Consider the following 19,939-nt stretch of genomic DNA (forward strand, 5'->3'; position numbering starts at 1 on the left):
GAGACAAAAGATGGTCAGGCAACGAGGTAAGACACACACACACACACACACTCACACAAACACACACAAAACCAGCAGTCGTGCTCTATTCCACATATCTGTCAATCACAAGTCCTGTTGCATATTCACTGCTATCTAGCAGAGGACTTTTGTTCATGCCATTTGACAGGCTGAGACTACTCATAAAAGGAGAAAAGGATTTTAAGCTTTCAGAGTCAAACCGTGATCTAATAAAGTCTAATCCAATCTTGTTTAAACAAAATTTGATATGGATACAAATTGTGCCTTTTGTGCCTCTTCCTGAACTGGATAATATATATGTATGTGTGTGTGAGGTTGACTCCTCAAATACACACACACACACACACAGTATCACTGCTGTTCCCAGGGGGCAGACAGGCACGTGTGACCCCAGAGCCTATGTGACGTATTTCACACATGTTGAATTCTGCGAGCTAATCGCCCTTCCTGTCTTTCTGCTCTTCTTTTGTCTTCTCATCCCTCGCTCCCCCTTAAATGTTTCCTCCCCTGTGTCCCCTCTCCTCCCCTGGTTTTTCCTGTCTGCATTCATCTCCCCATCCCTCTATCCCTGCAGCCCACGGATGAGCTGTCGGACCTGCCTCTGAGAGTGGCAGAGATCACCAAAGAGCAGAGACAACGGAGGGAGAGAGAGAGGGAGCGTGAGGAGAGCAAGCACAGCACAGTCGTGGCCAATGGCACATGTGAGAGACCCTTCCTTCCTGTGTGTGTGTGTGTGTGTGTGTGTGTGTGTGTGTGTGTGTGTGTGTGTGTGTGTGTGTGTGTGTGTGTGTGTGTGTGTGTGTGTGTGTGTGTGTGTGTGTGTGTGTGTGTGTGTGTGTGTGTGTGTGTGTGTGTGTGTGTGTGTGTGTGTGTGTGTGTGTGTGAGACGGAGAGCCAGACAGAGACCGAGATCATCTATTGCCTCCGAAATTTTTATACAATAGCTGCGATTTCAACACAGACAACATTTGAACATTCAAATTACACTGTTTCTTATTCCATAGTGTGTGGTGTCTGTTTTTATGTCTAAGCTGAACCGTGAGTGTGTGTGTGTGTCTTTCACAGTGGAGTCCGAGATCGAGCAAATAGACTTCATCGATAGCTGTACAGGTGAGGAGGAGGAGCAGGAGGGGCGGAAACGGACGTCAGATGCCATCAGCCTCAGCTCCCAGTTTATGGCCTACATAGAGCGGCGGATCACCAGAGAGGTATGTGTGTGTGTGTGTGTGTGTGTGTGTGTGTGCACCACTGTGCTTGTGTCTGAGTGTGAGTGTGTGTACATGTGGGTTGGTGGTTGCTTGTACGTGTGTGTACGTGTGTTTGTGTGCATGAAACTAAACCTATGCTTTCACACATACTGCAGGGTTCTCCTGTGAAGTCCGGTTCCTCAAGAGACTCAAGGACAGACGACCCGAGGCGACACAGGTGCAGACACAACTACCCACACACACACCACCTCAATTTGCCCTCAGAAGAAACACATCCTCACTCAGACACACACACATGTTCCTATTATTATGACCAAGAACACCAGCTCCAAGTTGAGTTTACTTTCACCTGGTACTGCTATTTCCACTAGAGGTAGGAAGTGAAGTAGGGAAATGAAGCGCTGGCCCATGTCATCTGTAGTGAGCTGATGAGTAATAAAGGGAGTAGATGGACACGTTCTCATCATGTGTGGTCACTTTTCTGTTCCCCTCTCTGAAGACATGCTCCAGACGGAGCCAGTCCCACATCCTCCACAGCACAGAGCCAGGTAAAGAGCCTCTGCATCTCTTCTGTGTGTGTGTGTGTGTGTGTGTGTGTGTGTGTGTGTGTGTGTGTGTGTGCCTGTATGCTTGAATGTGTGTATGCTCAGGGACGTGCACAGGACTTTTGAAGGGCAGTTCCTCTGCCCTGGACAAAAGGGGCAACACAATTTTGTTTTCACCGCCGCTGCCGCGCCCCCTCCATGTAATCGCAAATTTTCAAAATATAATTTTAAACTGTCACTTACGCGAATGCCACGCCCCCTCCATGTAATCGCACATTTTCAAAATGTCATTTTGAACTGTCACTTACCGCGACTGCCACACCTCCGCCATGTAATCGCAAATATTTTTATTATAAAATATTTCCTTAGGAGGGGCAACTTATTTCCTTCGGAGGGGCAACTTCAGTCGAAGAGGGCAAACGGGCAGTTGCCCAAGCAACCTTAGCACACTCCTGTGCACGTCCCTGTGTATTCTTGAATGTTTGTGTGTATGCTTGTATGTATGTGTGTGTGTGTGTGTGTGTGTGTGAGTGTGGTTAAATGTCTGTGTGTTTATGGGTGTGTACATATGTTTATCTGTTGATCTGTCTCTGTGTGTGGTCTTTATGTGTGGAATCTGTTGATAAATCTTTTCCCATCTTTGAGTGCTTCAGGGTCTGCTCCTCTACAGACTATCTATAGTGCTTCTCCTCTCCTCTTCCTCTCAGTGGAGCTTTTCCTCACACCTTCCTCTCTGTGGTGTTTCTCCTCTCCTCCTCCTCTCCTCTTCCTCTCGGTGGAGCTTCTCCTCACCTCTTCCTGTCTCTAGTGCTGCTCTTCTCCTCCTCCTCTCTGTGGTGCTGCTCCTTACCGCTTCCTCTCTCCCCCTCCTGCTTTCAGAGGCCCGGGGTCGGAGTGGAGCGCGTGCGGCGGGAGGCCCAGCTGGCGGCGCTGCGGTACGAGGAGGAGCGGCAGAGAACGCGCTCTGTCCAAAGAGAGGCAGTCATGACCTACGTCAAGGTACATACACACACACATACACACACACACATGTCATAGTCACATAAGAAATAAAGATGCTCCTCATTCCAGAGCCAGGTCAACACACACGCACACGCACACGCACACGCACACGCACACGCACACGCACACGCACACGCACACGCACACGCACACGCACACACGCACACACACGCACTGACACTCACACAGTCTTACAATCTCTCACCCCACCTCACACTACCTTTGACACATTACGCAGACCACTCAGAAGAACCTCTCTGTACAGAGGGACTTGATCATGACCTTTGGCAAGACGGCGATAAGTTCCATTTTTATAACTTATGCACACACTCACACCCATGGGCCCCTACATATAGAAACCACAATTTCCTTCCAGTCACACACACGCTCTCATGTTCGGACTTGCTTAACTGTAAGGTTATATGGAGAACGTACACAGACATAAATACACACACAGGTGAGGCGCAGGTCAATGATAGATAATCATGACTTTGGCCTGTGATTGCTCACACTCTCTCTCTCTCTGTCTCTCTCTGTCTCTACTCTGTATTTGTGTGTGTGTGTGTGTGTGTGTGTATATGTGTGTGTGTGTTTGCTTGCATGCATGGATATATATATATATATATGTGTGTGTGTGTGTGTGTGTGTATGTTTATGTCCGTGTGTATGTATGTATGTGTGTGTGTGTGTGTGTGTGTGTGTACAGCACAAAGCCACCCAGAGCCCTACTAAGCTGAGCCCAACGGACGGCGAGGTGAGTTCAGCTCCTTCCTCCTCCTCAAGTCTGTGCACCAGACAGCTCACGCTGCATCTATAGGGACCAGTAGGACCAGGCCTGTAGTCATTATTGCCCACAATAGGCCTGGTCACAGGACACAGTGTGTGGAATCACTACCGCAGTATATCCTGGGCTGTTTTCTTCTTCTGTTGCATTCGTCTTGTTCTTGACAGTAGGCTAGTATTCTTGTGCCTGTTCTTGGCTCTCCTCGTCCCATTGATACTCTGCTTTTTACTGTTTTTCTTCTTTACTTGAGTGTTCTCCCCTCCCTCCTTTGTTCTCTGCCTTCATTCTGTCCATCCTTTACCATCATGCTTTAAGCTGGACCATATGTTGTAGCTGCCTCTCTGTACCCCTGGCATATGTGTGTGCGTGTGTGTGTGTGTGTGTGTGTGTGTGTGTGTGTGTGTAAATGTGTCTGCGTACATCCCCTTGTGCATGTCTGTCTATACCAGAGAGACAGGTTTGTGTGTCTGTGTGTGTGTGTGTCTGCATTGTGAGGGTCTGAGTCCATGTTTGTATCCATGCATATCCGTTTGTGTGTGTGTGTGTGTGTGTGTGTCTGTCTGTCTGTGTGATTGTCTGTCTGTCTGTGTGCGTGTGTGTGTGTGTGTGTGCGTCCGTCCTCACTCCCTCTCTCCCCATCCCACCCAGACTGTGTACCCCTCCAGACGCTCCACCCACACGGATGACTCCGCCCTCTTTATGGTAAGAGTCTGACTGCACAGTGTGGCCCCTCCCCTCTATCCCCGTCCCCCTCTCCCAGCCTACCCGACCCCCTTCCCCCTTCACACCCAATCACGCCATCTCCTGCAGACTTCCCTCACACTTCCTCCCTGTAATCCCCTGCTATGATTGGTGGCTGTTGTAACTACAACACAGGATTCCATAACCAATTATAGTGACACCCCAGTCATACTAAGTTGACCTTGATCTGTTCCGTCTGGACCTTGTCTGCTTCTTTTGAAAGTTTGAATGTTTCCTTCACTTCAGGAATATTGCCACTCTATTATCCATCTTTCTATTATCAATGCTGATGTAAAGAGTAATAGCTGCTAAACGCTGAGTAGGAGCGTAATGAGAGTGTTTGTAAGGCAGGTGTTATGCCTGTGAGGCTCCTGGAGTGTGTCCCCCCTGTGTGTCCCTGCTCCCCTCTGCGGTTTCTGGACTAACATGAGCTCCCTCTCCCTGCTGCACAGTAACCTGCTTACCCCGGCTCAAAGCTTCTGCTCTCTTCTGCTGTCTCCTCTCTCTCTCTCTCTCTCACTCTCACTCTCACTATCACTCTCTCCCGCTCTCTCCCTCTCTCTCTCTCTCTCTCTCTCACTCCCTCTCTCTCGCTCTCTCTCTCGCTCTCTCTTCTGTCTGACACCTCTCTCTCTATAAATATATGTCCCACCATCCCTATCTGCCTGTCTCTCTCTTTCTCTTTGTATCTTTCTCTCTTTCCCTCTGTCTCTCTCTTCCTCTGCCCCCATCTCTCTTTCTCTCCCTGTCTCTTTCCCTGTCTCTCGGTTCCTCCCCCTCTTCTTCTTTTTCTCTCTGTCCCCCTTTCTCCCTTTGTCTCTCTTTCTCTTTCCCTGTCTTTCTGTCCCTCTTTCTCTCTCTGTCTCTTTTCTCCTTCCCCCTCTGCCTCTCTTTTTATCTCTTTCCCTCTCTACCTCTCTCTCTTTCTTTCCCTGTCTCTCCTTCGCTCTGTCTCTCTCTCTCGGCCTGGCTGTCTTTGCCAGAGCGAGTACCAGCCTCTCAGGGTGTTTGAGATAGACACTGACACCAACACTATAAAGAGGAGGCCAGGCAATCACAAGCAGGTGAAAGAATCACACATACTTAAAACGTTTACACACACACAAACTGATGCATACCCACAGTGTCAACATACACTGAAATAATGGTTGCCAATTGTAATGTTTTTTGGCTCAAAACCAGTCAATTCACACACACACACAGACACACACACACACTAACACACACACACACACTAACACGCACACACACACTAACACGCACACAGACGCACACAGACACACACAGACACACACGCACACAGACACACACGCACACAGACACACACGCACACAGACACACACGCACACAGGCACACACGCACACAGGCACACAGGCACACACGCACACAGACACACACACAGACACACACACACACAGACACAGACACAGACACACACACAGACACAAAGACAAACACAGACACACACACACACACACACACACACACACACACACACACACACACACACACACACACACTGTCTTGTGGCCTGTATCTGTGCTGCATGCTGAGTGTTTACTTCTTTACATTTTCAACACAAGTACTTGCACTGTGCAATAATAATATCTTTCTCCTCCTTCCTCTCTTTATCCCTTTCTTCGTTTTTCCATTCCCTCTTTTATATCTTCTGTTTATCATCAAATCTTCTTTCTTTCAATTTTCCCCATATCTTTCTCCTTGGTTTTAATCCCTGCAAATTCCATGTGTTAAATAATTTTGTCCTTTGTTCTCCATCTTTTCATTTTCATCCCTTTTTGTATATTCCCCTTCCTTTAAACGCTTATTTCTTTTCTTTTGTGTTTTGTCCTGCTCTTTTCCTCCCCTTCTTTTTGTCCCTCTGCGGGGCTTGTAGTCTCTGTCTGGGATGTCCGTGGATGGGTGTGTCTCTCATGGCTCAGACACCGCCCCCTCCTGTCCACTGCAGGTACTGCTGCTGAGCAGGGAAGCTCAAGATCTCTCTCTGCCGGGTGCCTATATAAAGGCTGCATAGGGACTTGGTCTGATTTCAGATTCAGAAGTGATGTTGCATTTGGGAAGGTCTAGGATACACAGCTGTTAAAATGCTAAAAGTTTGATATAGCAGATTGGGTTATGTCTTTATCTCACCTTATAATCTAAACTATCTGTCTTTCTGTGCCCCCCTCCCTTCCCTGCCCCTTTCTTCTGTTGGGATGTTCTTCTCTGTTCAGCAAGGGGAAGACCGCTCAACTTTGTCACCCACAGGTAAATATCTGAACTATTGGCTTTTGCAAAGCACAGCACAGCATCTGCTACAATCACCTTTTGCAGTTATGTTTGCAGTTGTTCCCACTGATGGAATTTGGAGTTGTGTTAGCTCTCTGAACATGTATAAAACAGTCTTGCACCATAAGCCTGTCCCTGAGGTTTCTGAGTGCTAAGCCCTTCCCCACCCCACCCCTATACACCCACTGACACTTTCACACGCACCACCGCACACAGCGCTAGCCAATCCATCCATTCACCTGCCAGTGCTTTTTCCACTCACTCTCCACCACTCACCAAAGTCGCCACCTACCCCTTTCCCTTCTCTGATTGGCCCACACCCAATCTCTCGCCTGCAGCCCTCCAGTCACCCTCTTACCCTGGCCCCGCTGCTCTGCCCTCCTGCCGTGGCCCCGCCACGAGGCCCGACAGCTTCCTGTATCGCCTCAGCCAGAGAGAGGACAAGAAGAGAGGTGGGTGATGCGGAGCGGGTCAGGACTCTTGGGGACCTCTTGAGCATGTTAACTCTGTCGGCAGCTGCTTGTTGTATTCACCTTGTAGCAGGGTGCTGCTTTCTGCAAGGCCTAGGAAGCTTCTATCGCACTCACTTCACTGACTGCATTCTGCTTCGCTTGGCATTGGTGGGACCAGTATGTGGCCCTACTGATTTGTGTGTGGGTGTGGGTGTGTGTGTGTGTGTGTGTGTGTGTGTGTGTGTGTGTGTGTGTGTGTGTGTGTGTGTGTGTGTGTCTGTGTATGTGTGTGTGTTTGACGAACTGAGTGTATGTATGTGTGTGTGTGTGTGTGTTGACCCTTTTCCATTCACCAGGATTAATCAGCAGGGCTGTTAATTAACACCAATAGACTTCCAGCTGTCACAGGAGATTACTGTCTTAACCCGTTGTGTTTGTGTGCATATGAATGAGTGTGAAAGTGTGGATGCATATGAGGAAAGTAGATAATTCCTTTTTAAATTGTTTGTGTGTGTGTGTGTCTGTGTGTGTGTAAGGGTGTTTTCTGTTTTGTGTGTGTGTGTGTGTGTGTGTGTGTGTGTGTGTGTGTGTGTTTGTGTGTCCGTGTGTGTTTATTTGTTTGCAGGGTTTTTCTTGCTTAAGGAATTTTAGAAAAGGAAAATAAATGTTTGGCCTGCCCAAGCAGAAAAAAGGTGTTGTCGGTCTTGGTGTTATTTAATTAGATGTCCTCATCCTGCATTTTTGTTGCAATTAGATGGGCCTGTCGCTAAAAGCGCATTACAATGTTAGCGACATCTCCATTCACGCAGCAATCTGTGGAGGTCTGAGCCCAGTTCAAGGCCACACTCTTGTCAACACATTGGCAAGCTGCAGTGCTTAAGCACATTTATGAGCGTCCATGTATCTGAAGAAGAGGGGGCCTTTTGAATGGTGCATCATAACTCATCTGTACCAGATAAGTGAGTGCACGTTGCAAAGATTAAAGAGAGAGAGAGAGAGAGGCAACCAAAAAAGGTGCTAGAAGGGAAGCTGCTGCTATCTGTACGCACACAATCAACTGCAATAAAACATGAGGAAAAAGCTAAATGCTTCGCACCAGAGACATCCAACTAGTTTTCCCAAATCCCTTTAAGCCATTGTCTCTTTCAGTCTCTTCAAGATGAGGTTTTTTGAAATTGATAGACAGGCAAATAATAGACAGTACAACATGTAGTCTGATGAGTAGACCTGCTGCCTGATAAAGTTTTTTTATGTTCTCAATTTTGCACCTGTGTATTTCCCTGCCAACATATAAGTCAAAACCCTGCGGGTGATGTGGAGCGGGTGTGTGTGTGTGGGTGTGTGTTTGTCCTGTCTGTGTCAGTCTGTCTGTCTGTCTGTCTGTCTGTCGGTCTGTCTGTCTACATGAATATGAAATCCATTAATATACTTACATCTGTTATAAGAAATGTCATCTCTCTCTCACTCCTGCTTTCTTTCTCTCTCAGGTGACTCTACAACTCCTCGGATAGAGCCTGAGGAAGCCACACCCACAGCGACCCACGTGCTTGTGGGAGAGGAGGCAGAGCTTGTGGACCAGCTGCGAAAGGTGTGTGTGCCTGTGTGTGTGTGTGTGACACTATTAAGAGAGTGAGAGAAAGAACTTCCTGTGGTCTTTCCTCTCAGTATGCCGCATAACATAGATCAGCTTTCATGAAACAGACCATGACACAATATGATTTCCCAGCAAAACTGATTCCATTTAATACACCTTACACCTAATAAATACTACACTTTCTTAAAAGAGTTCCATTCAGTTCACTTAATTACAGATAAAGCAGTAAAGCAAAGAGTTTGTCCACACTTCGTAAACCAGTGCATGCTTGTGTTTGTGACACTGCATTGTCTTGACACTGACAAGTGAACATCCTGCTGACCGTGTGTGGTGTGGTGTGGTCTCTCTGCAGAACATTGAGTGCCGGCTGAAAGTGTCCTTGCCCTGTGACCTGGGCGCAGCGCTGACGGACGGGGTGGTGCTCTGCCACCTTGCCAACCACGTGCGTCCCAGATCTGTGCCCAGCATCCACGTGCCCTCACCTGCTGTGGTGAGTCATGGGAAATGGGTTTTGAAAATGGATTGCGTGTAGCTTTTTTTCTATAACTGACCACTTGGATAGCTTTAGAGTTAGCCATACTCACGCACTGATGATGCATCAAACAGCTTTAAGAGTGAGCCATACTCACGCACTGATGAGGTATCAAACTGCTTTAGAGTTAGCCATACTCACGCACTGATGAGGTATCAAACTGCTTTAGAGTTAGACATACTCACGCACTGATGAGGTATCAAACTGCTTAAGAGTTAGCCATACTCACGCACTGATGAGGTATCAAACTGCTTAAGAGTTAGTGCTTTAGAGACGCAGGGAGAACTACTCTGTTTACATAGAGAGTGTGTGTTCCAGTAAATAACCCTGGTGTACATGTTTGTGTGGTACTGGTGTTTGGTGAGCCTGACATTGATTTAAGGTGTAGCTTCACATAACACTCAACAGCGGTGGGTTTGCCTTGTGGTCTCTGGTGCTCGCTAGTCACTCATTGCCGCACTTCGCTTCCCCCTGCAGCCCAAACTGACAATGGCCAAATGTCGACGGAATGTGGAGAACTTCCTGGAGGCGTGTCGCAGAATCGGTGTCCCTCAGGTAAGGCGAGGGGGAGTGATCTCTCCTGCCCCGTCTGGCATTTGTTTAACTGCTGGCTAACTCGGCTAATGACGTATGTGTGTGCGTGCTCTTAGGGCTTTTATTATACTGAACATGTCTGCCACTAACACTTCCCCTTTGCTCTCTCTCTCTCTCTCTCAACCATGACACATTCCCTTTGATCTCTTCCCTCCCTTCTCTTTTCTCTGACTACGTAACCTCTTACCCCCCTAACTTCTACCCTGTGACTATCTCCCCACATTCCCTCTGACCCCTCTTCTCTCTCCGTTCCTCCGTGTGTGTCGTCTGGCGGGCGTCTGGTCCGGTGCGCTCAGGAGAGTCTGTGCTCAGTGGGGGAGGTGTTGCAGGGGGAGGCCCGGGGCGCACTTAGGACGGCGGTGGCGCTCCTCTCGCTGGCGCCCCCCCGCTTGGCCTCCCCCCCGGCGCAACTGGCCGGGTTTGCACTCTTCTATCTCTCCATCATGTCCCTGCTCTGCGTCCTCTACTGCCACCTGCTGCCCCGCTTATGAACTGAAACACCCCCATCCCCCATCCCAAAAGCTCTGAGCAGGACTCTCAACAGTCCTTAAAATCAGTCCCCAGCTGTGTACCGTCACACTGAACACCATTAATAAGCTCATACACTAACAAAAATATGCCCCTTCCCTCCAGTAATAGCGCTTCTTTATATTACTCCATTGCGTTTAAAAGAAGAATGCCATGCTCGCTACCCCTGTCCCCCTTTAGCAACCTTTTCCTATGGCAGCACTCTGATTGACAGACAAGCTGAACCCGTAAAAAAGGGGGAAAAGCACAAGAATGGGCAGGACTCTCACAGCCTTAAGAATGAGGAGCAGGTCTGCCTGTGGATGCTTCCTGTCTCAGACCCAGTCTGCTATGCGCCATGTTTGGCCTGCCTTGTGTCCTTGTGGTCTTGTTGCTACTCGTCTTAATTTTTACCCAGCGGGATGGTTTGAAAGTAAACTAAGGTGGCGTACTAATTGCCGTTGGACAAGACCAATTTTTTTTTTTTGTCAAATACTTTGCTGTAATGATCCCCCCAAACTCTCCTTGTTGTGCCTTATCGTGTGTGTCTGCTGTGTGTGTTTGTGTATGTTTGTCTGTTCTCCAACCTAACTGGAAGGTACTTCCATCACATGTAATTTAAGAGAAGGAAAAGCTACATTGCTCCAGCTTTCCAGCAAAGCACATCATCCAGTACGTGTGTTGGATGCAAGGGTGGCCACTGGCTTAACTCACAATTTAGCAGAAGCAACTGTGTACCCACTCAGTGACCCATCACATGGTGGCTTGTATCAGGTGTGCTTCTGCTCCGCTAGAACTGAACCATTCAGCTCTCTCTGCACGTAGCGGATTAGTCAAGGCAACCCTCTCTACCGCCTTCATGTGTGTTTCTCCGCATGGGCTCTGCTGATTGAAGTGTGTCGCATTAGCTGAGTGACAAGTTATGTCCTGCAATACCAAAGTACAGGTTTTGCGTAAGCACACCAGCTGCTGCTTTCTGGAAGCACCCGACTTTGCTGCTCCTCTACCTGAGAGCCCCTGAATCCGTATTACCTGCCGCAGCTCTCTGATGGACTCGTTTTTTAGACCAATCCTGTGACGAGAGTGTGAAACATGAACTGATGAGTTTTTTTTAATTATAATTATTATAAATCAAGGCTTGCTTACACCTCCGCCCCACCGCTCCTGTCTCTGAGCCTTTGAAAGTATTTCTGATGCACAATCAATCACCTGTGCCTAGAGGGCCCTCGTCTCCTTCCCGTTTGTGAATGGTCTCCTGTGTGTGGAGGGGCAGGCAGGACTTTCTCTCTCTCCCCCCATGGTGGCTCAGAGGCAAAGAGCTGTGCAGTGACTGCTAGGTTTTTTTTACAAAGTGTTTTCTAGGAAAAAAGAAAAGAAAATTGGGGTGAAGAGCGTTCAAAACAAATCCTTGTTTCCAAAAGGGATAGTAGGTTAGAGAAAGGGGGTTGTTTTCCTAGGGTTTCCTGTCAACCTGTTAGGCCTAGAAATGGACACCCGATACTAGGCAAGGAGCCATTGGTGAAATGGTTGGTCAGGTATGGTGGTAATGCACACCCATAGCCATGCTGTCTCATCAGGTATAGCATTACAAGCTATTACAAATCCCTGGGTTAGTAATGTGGTTAGGGGGAAAAAGTGGAAGAGTGAGTGTCTGCTTCGGTCTTCCGAGGCTGATATGGAAGTGTAGTAGATGTGTTCTTAGCAAGTGTGTGTGTGTGTGTGTTTGTGTTGTGTGAGTGCCATGTGCCTGTTTCTCCTTCTGTTTACCTGATGATTCCTCCTTGAGCGCTTTCACTAATAAACTCAACGGAAAGATTTGCTGTGCCGTTTTTCTCTCTTTTCTCTCCCTTTCTTTATCCGCTACAATCGAACAGACACGTGCCCACAGCCTCACATAGCTAGTCCACACCACACAGTACACACCCTGCCCTTCAAGAACGGGGCCTTTGATATCGGATCCCTGTGCCACTGCTGTGTGTAGCCCACAGGCTAATCACCTCTGTCATTCAGCCCTGGTGAATGGCTTCCTATGACGTCGCTCACGCTTTTGTGTCGTGTGTGTGTGTTTGATCTTCTGGTTCCCTCAATCCCATCTCAGTGTGCGTCACTCCTGCACAGCTCTTTCCTCCTCTCTCTTTCCCTCCTTCGCTTATCCTTTCTCTCCTCCCCCTCTCTCGCTTGATTTTTTCCACAAGGTCATTGCTTTGGTTTTTCTTTCATTCTTTCTTTCTGTTTATTCTCCATTATTGCATTGCATCTTAAGTTATGTCTTGAGTTTGACATGTTTTCCATTTGTTTGCTTTGAGTTGAGGTTTTAGCTCCATGATTTGAGTTGATGTGGTTTTTATGATTTTTTTCTCCATTGACATTCCCTTTTTCCTCTCCCCTCCCCCTTTGTCCTTTGTGTTCTTTTTTTGTCCCTTGTCACCCATCTGTGTGTGTTTGTTTACGTGTGGATTGCTACATGTGTGCACGTATTTGTTTGTATGTGTATGTATGTGCATGTATTTGTTTTTGTGGATGTGTGTGTGTGTGTGTGTGTCTCGTTTTGTGCTGTCAGTCCCAGCTGTGCCTCCCCCTCCACATCCTGGAGGAGCGAGGTCTTCCACAGGTGGCTGGAACGGTGCGCGCACTGCTGGACCTGGCCCCCCCAAAACACACGGCCTCCACCCCCAGCACCCCCTCTGCTTCCCCTGCCACTGCCACCCTGGCCATGTAGGCACACACCACACCCAACCCGACCTGACCACGACCCCGCCTGACTGACAGTGCACGGATACACACGGCCCGAACGAGAAACCACACACACATACACACTCACACCACAGATACACTTTCCTTTGGCATGTGAGCTGTCATCCCTCCACCCTCTAGCCAACATCATTCATGAATATACATTTATAAACACACAACCACATGCTTACACATACAAACAAGTATCACACCACACCACAAACGTTCCCCCATTTCTGGGGGGCTTCCAGTGGGGAGAGAAGAGTGGGGAGCGGAACGTCGGAATGGAGCAGCACTACCACTCCAAGGATGGACGACTGACACACCGTCTCTATCTGGCCAACAGGACACTACAAACACACACAGGAAGAGATTTGTTTATTTTTCTGAAATGGTGATTTAAATATGTTTTTTTTTTAATCACTTTTTTTGTTCCTCTAGTCTCTACCAATGTGGAGTTGTTTTATTTTGCACCATATTAATATAACTCTATTATTATGACCATATGAAATATTATTATTATTACTATTATTATTATTTCATTAGTTTAACACTTGGACTATTTGTCAGATCCCTGATCACACAGGGTTGTCAGAGGGGTAGCCATGGTAACCCTGAGAGGTGACTAGAGAGCAGGGCCATAGATAGCCCCCTTGCCCCGTAGGCACTAGAGCTCATTGGCTAATAAATTAGCAGTTAGCTGTTGGGAAACCTTGACTTCTTCCTTGATAAACAATAAGAGAGCGTTGTTATGTGTGAACACAGCCCTCCAAATTAGTTGTACATTTTAGGTTGGGCCACAAGGTGGCAGTGGTTTGCTGCAGCTGCATAGATGTTGCAGCCAAAGCTGGTGTCTGTACATGCATGCAAATGTAATGTGCCAGCATGGCATCAGCTATTCTGCTGGATGTTCTGGACTGTAAAGTATTAGTAAAACCTTTCAGTCTAGTCAAAACTCCTGGTAATCCAGTAGCTGATGGTAAAATGTGAAATGTGGTTGGACTACTTGTTCCAATGGTAGTTTCCACCTCAGTTACTGGTGCCCTGTAGATAAAGCGGCCTCTGTGCTTTGGGATGAATAATTTAACAAGTGAAATTCAGAGAGGGAAGCCTCTGAAAACCTGTAACCTATAGTGACGGCCAGGGTGGGCCAAAAAGCAGCTCAGTCTTTGACTGGCCGGCCCAAATCTGGCACCGGTTCTGAGGTCCAGATTCAGCTCCTGTCGGTCAAGGATCTGATGAGACAGAGCCACAGATTCAGACACTACATTTGAAAACTTTGACGGGTTTTTGTCTAACTTTATCTGGTTCGCGTTCTCTATTGCAGAAACATGTCTGGCCAAAGGTTACTGAATGAAATGTAAAAAGCAAGTTGTGTGTCAAGGACAGGCAGCAGTGGAGGATTTAACTGACAGGCAATCCTCAATAGAATATTTCTCTGGTGTGTAACATGTAGCCAAGCATGAGTAGGCCACAGTGGAGGGAAGGGTTGGGGATTTCATATTTAAAACATAAACATCAACAAAAAACAGAAAAAAAGGTCCTGACTGACATTTAAGGCAATATGACTGGTGACTGCTGTAGTTACAAATATTTTCTTAGTCCTCCTGAACCAGGACTGTGTGTCTCGAGCGAGGTGCGTGGCTTGGTCTTCAGTCTTTCGTGTTGCTGTAGTCAGCGCTGCATGGCTTGCCCTTTCTAAGCCTGGTGATCACCAGGCTGCGTATCCTTCCTAGAGCAGTTTGTCATGTGTGTAGAGGGATGCACCTATGCACATTTTTAATGCTGTACACAGGATTCACTCAGTCATGTTGAAGCCAGCTGAGTCTACAGCACAGGTGTGCACGCAACTACATATACAATCGAACACTTGGACACTTAGAGCTACAAGGCAGCCAGTTGAGGAAGAGGAGACTCTTCGCACACAGGCAGCGGGTGGGGCATACACTGAGCATACAGGGTCAGCGGAGGGCTTGTTTTTAAAAAGGCCATTTTGTATTTTTATAGGTTCCTACTCAACCCAGCAGTAGGATTGATAAGACAGGGCCCTGCGTAAAACATTCACCACTTAATTAGAAAACAATAAAAAAGATTGAGTAATGAAAAAATTAGAGTAAGGATACAGTCAAAGTATTTTTCTATTTTAACTTGCTTTTTATAGACCTATGAGTTATGAAAAGGGAAGTTAAAAGCAGTCGAATTATAGTTATTATATTATTATTGTTGGGGTTTTTTTGTATAGATTTTTTTAGTGTAATTGTTATTATTTTAATTTTAAATCTTGACTCGGGTGTTCCCCAGCAGCAATCATGTGACCCCAGAGCAGGGCCCTCCCCTGCGTGACACTGTACAGTACATGAATACATTCCATACGTTTACAAGTATGTTCCACTTCCCACGTGCACCAGAGGACCTTCTTCGCTTTACTACAGCCTGGACATGCCCTTTATTTTTTAAGTTTTTACCTCTTTTTTTTTTTTTTGAGCAAGTGTCCCACAAAATATATACTGTATTGGATTCCAAGTAAATGGAAAAAATATTAAAGTATTTTTTTTTTTTTTTTTGGAATGGATATTTGATGTTATTTTAAGCATTAATAAAAGTTTTCCATTTCGGCTTTGTGTGCATTTGTGCCTTTTGTTTTATCTAAGGTTTCATTGCTTTTTGAGAAGAATCCTGGGGATACAGGTTAATGCATAACATCATTGCTTTTTGAGAAGAATCCTGGAGATACAGGTTAATGTAATTGTAGTTGCAACATCATTGTCGGTTGGAATTTGGGGTGAACCAAGTTTAATGTTGCATTTTTTCTGGGTTGAATAATTTAATCAAACTTCTGTAATTTAGCTTGTTGACTGAAAAGAGAGTGGAGGAATCCAGCTAGCGTAGGTTCTGGTCAAGATATCTTGGATGCGGCCAGTTCATTAAAGACCTGTTGACAAGTACAACCTTGCCTTATAAAATAACAAACTTACAAAGGACCTCATTTTCCAAAGAAAATATCTGATAATTGGCAGTTGGAGAATCCTCAGATCCCCCCCAAATCCTCAGATTTTCCTGGGTGTGTCCTACTTCTTCTTTTTGCCCTTCTTGCCTTCTTTGCCCTTCTTTCCCTTCTTGTACTGACCCAGTCCTCTGCGCACCATTGTCCCTCGCCACCATGACTGGATCTGAAAGGAAAGACATGCTGATGTGAATGAAACATTAGGTAATAGCACATTAGTAAAACAAGTAACGGTTCTGATCAGCATCTCAGTCAAGGTAGAGCAATCACTCATAACCTGCATAGGTGAAGAGTTTACTGAACAGAAAGGTGCTTGTCTGGACATGAAGAGACTCTGATTTTGCTTGGTATATTACGGTGGACTCCTGAAGGGAAGACTCAGGCTGGAGAGGCGGTGTGTTTACCTTGGTTGAAGCATCACGTTCCATCTGTTCTTTCTCCAGCATCTTGCGGAGGTTCTCCTTCTCAAGCCTGTTCTCCATGACCACCTGCTCACTCTCCCGATACTGAAGAACAGAGCCATTGTTATGAAGGTGAATATGTTGCCCATGCAAGATATAATTGATGGGAAACCTTGTAGGACAAAACTCTGAATTTGTATGGTTAGTTGGATAAAATGTTCACACATGAGCAGGGTTGGGGAGAAACTAGTGAACCAATCAGAACATCAGCAAAACATACCGGTAGTTTAACTTGCTTGTCCCCTATTACATGTTCTGAAAGTAAGCCACACTTACCTTCTTCGCCAGATCCTGCAGCTGAACAAGGTTGCTGGCCTTGGCGTTCTTCAGGGCGTTGAGTTCCTGCTGCTTGTCTTCCATGTCCTTCTCATAGCGTTCCATCCAGTACTCTAACTTTTCTGCTAGCGTCTGGAAATCACACTGAGTGTCACTCAAATGGGAACCCAAAACCCACAAAATATTCTTTCAAATCTAGTGACAGCCATATCAAACATCTCTGAAAAGGAAGTACTATGTCCCAAAAACTTCTCAAACATTAAAGGGCGCTGTGTAGCCCTTGCACTTACAGACTGGTTTTCCTTAAGAAAGATCTCCATCTCCATGTGAACACGTCTTTCCACCTCCATTTTGTCCTGTATGAGCTGCACAAAGGAATAAAGGATCCGTATTGACATACAGTGAACAAACGCATGTACCTGGTATAAAAACCAATACATGAATTTTGGTCTGAGATCAGGAAGACGCACCTGGGCCATGTTTATACACCCAAAATGATTTACAAGAGTCAATAGACATAAGGGATGGGAATCACTAGGTATCTCACAATACGATTTATTCACGATTCTTAAATCACAATTAGATTAAATCATGATTCCTCAATTCATTGGGATTCTGGGATTGATAACAAGTTCTGTGTGATTTCAAGTAAAGCTGACAAAAAAATTGAAATTATGTCAATCTTAAGAATTGACATAGCTTAAGCATTACATTTAGCTGCACTAATGTGACCGAGAAAGTGAAATGGTATATCATGTATCATTTTTATCACAAGACCACATATCATGATCAATCTTGATTAATCAGATTGATTAGTTCAAACACTGTAGGTATCACTCTCTCCTCAGCCACTGGACAAAAGCCAGGCTTTTACAAATGCTTGGCTGTGTTGCATTTGTATGAGACAGGTTGCGGTTCTTGACATAGTGCTATTAAATAAAGAAGAAACTAGTATGCTGCAACTACAAAAGCACGTTCCAAGCAGGCAAAAGTGGTTGTTCTTATTTCTAACTATTAATTCACAATGACCAACAAAAATTTGGGAAATTATCTCATTATGTGGGATGCGGGACAAAGGGTCAAAATGCTGTGAACGATGTGGGACTTCGGGTTACCGTTATACAGACACACCTTTATTTCATCCTCCAACTGCTTCTCCTTGTGCGTGTTGAGTTTCTGTCCTTGATAGACCAGTAGCTCAGTGCTGCTTTTTACATATTTCCTCTCCAAACTCGTCTTGACCTTCATCTCTTGCAGCTGGTCCTTGAGATGGGCTGTCATCTCCTCGCGTTTCTGTGGGAAGCACCAACAGGAGTAAGTGGTGATGCATTGGCTTATACTAATGCTGTGTTCCAGACACCTTGGAAGTTGAATATTTTCAGACTTGAAATTTCCAAGTTCAGACTTTAAAATCAGGGTAGATGGATTTGCCCAAAGTTTACAAGAAGGAACTCAGACTTTGAGTGGTGTTCCATTGTACTTTTACTAGTAGGACAAATCTCAACTTTGGGTTTATCTGGAACACAGTATAATTGCCTGTGTATAACTGGAAGTGGGCGATGACTCTAGTGAGATCCAAATACAACTTTTTACAGACTTTCAGCCACTCTAACGGCTTATCACACCTTACAGTATGAGTCAATAAAGGTTATTATAACAATAAACTATTTATCGTAACTTGTGACAGTTATTGGTTACCTTTAAATCAAGAGTTTTTTCCTTGCGGATGTCCAGTAGCTGTCTCTGCAAGGCTTTGGTCCGTCGCCGACCCTCCTCCTCTCTGCAAAGCACTAATACTGTGACTGTGCACCCAATATGACAATTTGGCTAACTGACATTTCTACACTAGTATTTTTTCTTTTGCAAATGATTTATCACAGTCAAGTTGACTATTTACGTAACATTTGTCTATGCGATGATGAGGTATTCCCAGATATGTTCCCTTTGACCTTATGATGATATCAAGGAGATGAGCCTTTTTCTTTTTCTCTTCTTCCACAGCCAAAAACATGCTTTCAAATGTGCTTTTCGCTTTCAGATCTGCCAACACGTTTGTGATCACCTGTGCCAGAAATTGCCTGTGGGACACATGATGTGGATGGAAGAGATTACACTCATGACAAGCTCACCATCACCAACATGCATAAATCAGACAGTATGCCAAAATTCTATTTGTTAAAATATGCAAAGTAAGTGTAAGTTCTTCAAATAAATGTGGGTGTATGTATAATGTATATGTCTCTGAATTTAAGGTCACGTTTTTTCCTCATAAAAGGCTAGCCTTTCCAATGAGTACTTTTTTGTACCAAGACAAATGTACATTTGTCACTAGGGATGCAGAGTGTTATTTTAGAGGTACAGACATGGAGGTATAAAAATATACCAATGATAATATTACAGTGCTCGTAACCTGATAGGATACAACTGGAGGGGCAAAGCATTTTTACCCTTTTAGGTCCATTCCTGTACCTTGATTTCTTATTGTGTAACATACCTGTCCCTTTGGACCTTTGCAAGGTTGTCGGGTGATAGTGGACTTGTTTCCATGGTGCGGCCCATTTCTTTGTGTGATCTGTGCAACTCTTGCATAGCCTCTGTTACTGTACCACCCTCACCCTGATTTTGACGAACCATCTTCAAACTCTGCTCTGCCTCTCTATGTTGTGAAATGACCCCGCTAATGTCCGCTCCCACCACCTAATAGAGCAGAACAAGGACAAGAGAAAGACAGATGTTGTATACTGAAATTCTTCAGTCTAGCCAAGTTACAATATATGTTTATTGAGGTAAATGAATTGGCTCTAATGGCTTTGTCATTGCACAATGAGAAGAAGTAGGGTTACTGATATACCATGTCAGCCTCTGGGCGGTCCTTGTAAGTATCGGGAATGATGTTTCCTAAAACTGCAAGCTGGTCTGCACAGTCGTGGAGTACTGTGCATACTCTGACCAGCTGTGCCCCTGAAATTTGCACCGACATCCTGCTGTTTCACTGCAAATAATAAATTGCATGTGGCACCACGGTCAGTGATTTAACTTACCTAGATGTAGTTGAAACCATTGTCACCACAATAATAACATTATTATTATCATTAAGTGTTGTTGTTCAGGTTATTATTAATAGTAGTTGTAGCAACTGTAGAAATACAACTGTATTTAGAAATCCTAGTCACTTACAAGCAATACAATGCAGATCAA

The 19,939-nt window shown here is 45.6% G+C and overlaps 2 protein-coding genes across 3 annotated transcripts in view; one reads left to right on the forward strand and one right to left on the reverse strand.

Moving 5' to 3' along the window:
• Positions 1-15,522, forward strand: part of lrch3 (leucine-rich repeats and calponin homology (CH) domain containing 3) — a 28,140-nt gene extending 12,618 nt beyond the window's left edge. The window contains exons 7-20 of one of the 2 annotated variants that reach the window (XM_080844894.1): positions 1-26; positions 596-722; positions 1,087-1,229; positions 1,385-1,446; positions 1,729-1,777; positions 2,654-2,773; positions 3,483-3,530; positions 4,209-4,262; positions 6,534-6,567; positions 6,927-7,040; positions 8,528-8,628; positions 8,987-9,124; positions 9,644-9,721; positions 12,828-15,522. The exon at positions 1-26 is cut by the window's left edge and continues 68 nt beyond it. In XM_080844894.1, the coding sequence (XP_080701020.1) occupies positions 1-26; positions 596-722; positions 1,087-1,229; positions 1,385-1,446; positions 1,729-1,777; positions 2,654-2,773; positions 3,483-3,530; positions 4,209-4,262; positions 6,534-6,567; positions 6,927-7,040; positions 8,528-8,628; positions 8,987-9,124; positions 9,644-9,721; positions 12,828-12,986 (1,253 nt within the window). In that variant the 3' untranslated portion in view covers positions 12,987-15,522. The remainder of the gene's footprint in view (positions 27-595; positions 723-1,086; positions 1,230-1,384; positions 1,447-1,728; positions 1,778-2,653; positions 2,774-3,482; positions 3,531-4,208; positions 4,263-6,533; positions 6,568-6,926; positions 7,041-8,527; positions 8,629-8,986; positions 9,125-9,643; positions 9,722-12,827) is intronic. The other variant, XM_080844895.1, reaches the window with a different exon arrangement.
• A 546-nt stretch (positions 15,523-16,068) lies between these two features.
• Positions 16,069-19,721, reverse strand: drc9 (dynein regulatory complex subunit 9; the record flags this gene model as incomplete). Its single annotated transcript, XM_080845419.1, has 9 exons — positions 16,069-16,170; positions 16,409-16,510; positions 16,742-16,873; positions 17,032-17,106; positions 17,873-18,034; positions 18,440-18,521; positions 18,691-18,819; positions 19,236-19,438; positions 19,593-19,721. The coding sequence occupies 9 exons, from the start codon at positions 19,719-19,721 to the stop codon at positions 16,069-16,071; spliced, it is 1,116 nt and encodes a 371-aa protein (XP_080701545.1).
• Positions 19,722-19,939: the final 218 nt, after the last annotated feature.

The sequence above is a fragment of the Sprattus sprattus genome (genome assembly GCF_963457725.1).
Source record: "Sprattus sprattus genome assembly, chromosome: 9".
Classification (NCBI taxonomy): Eukaryota; Metazoa; Chordata; class Actinopteri; order Clupeiformes; family Clupeidae; genus Sprattus; species Sprattus sprattus.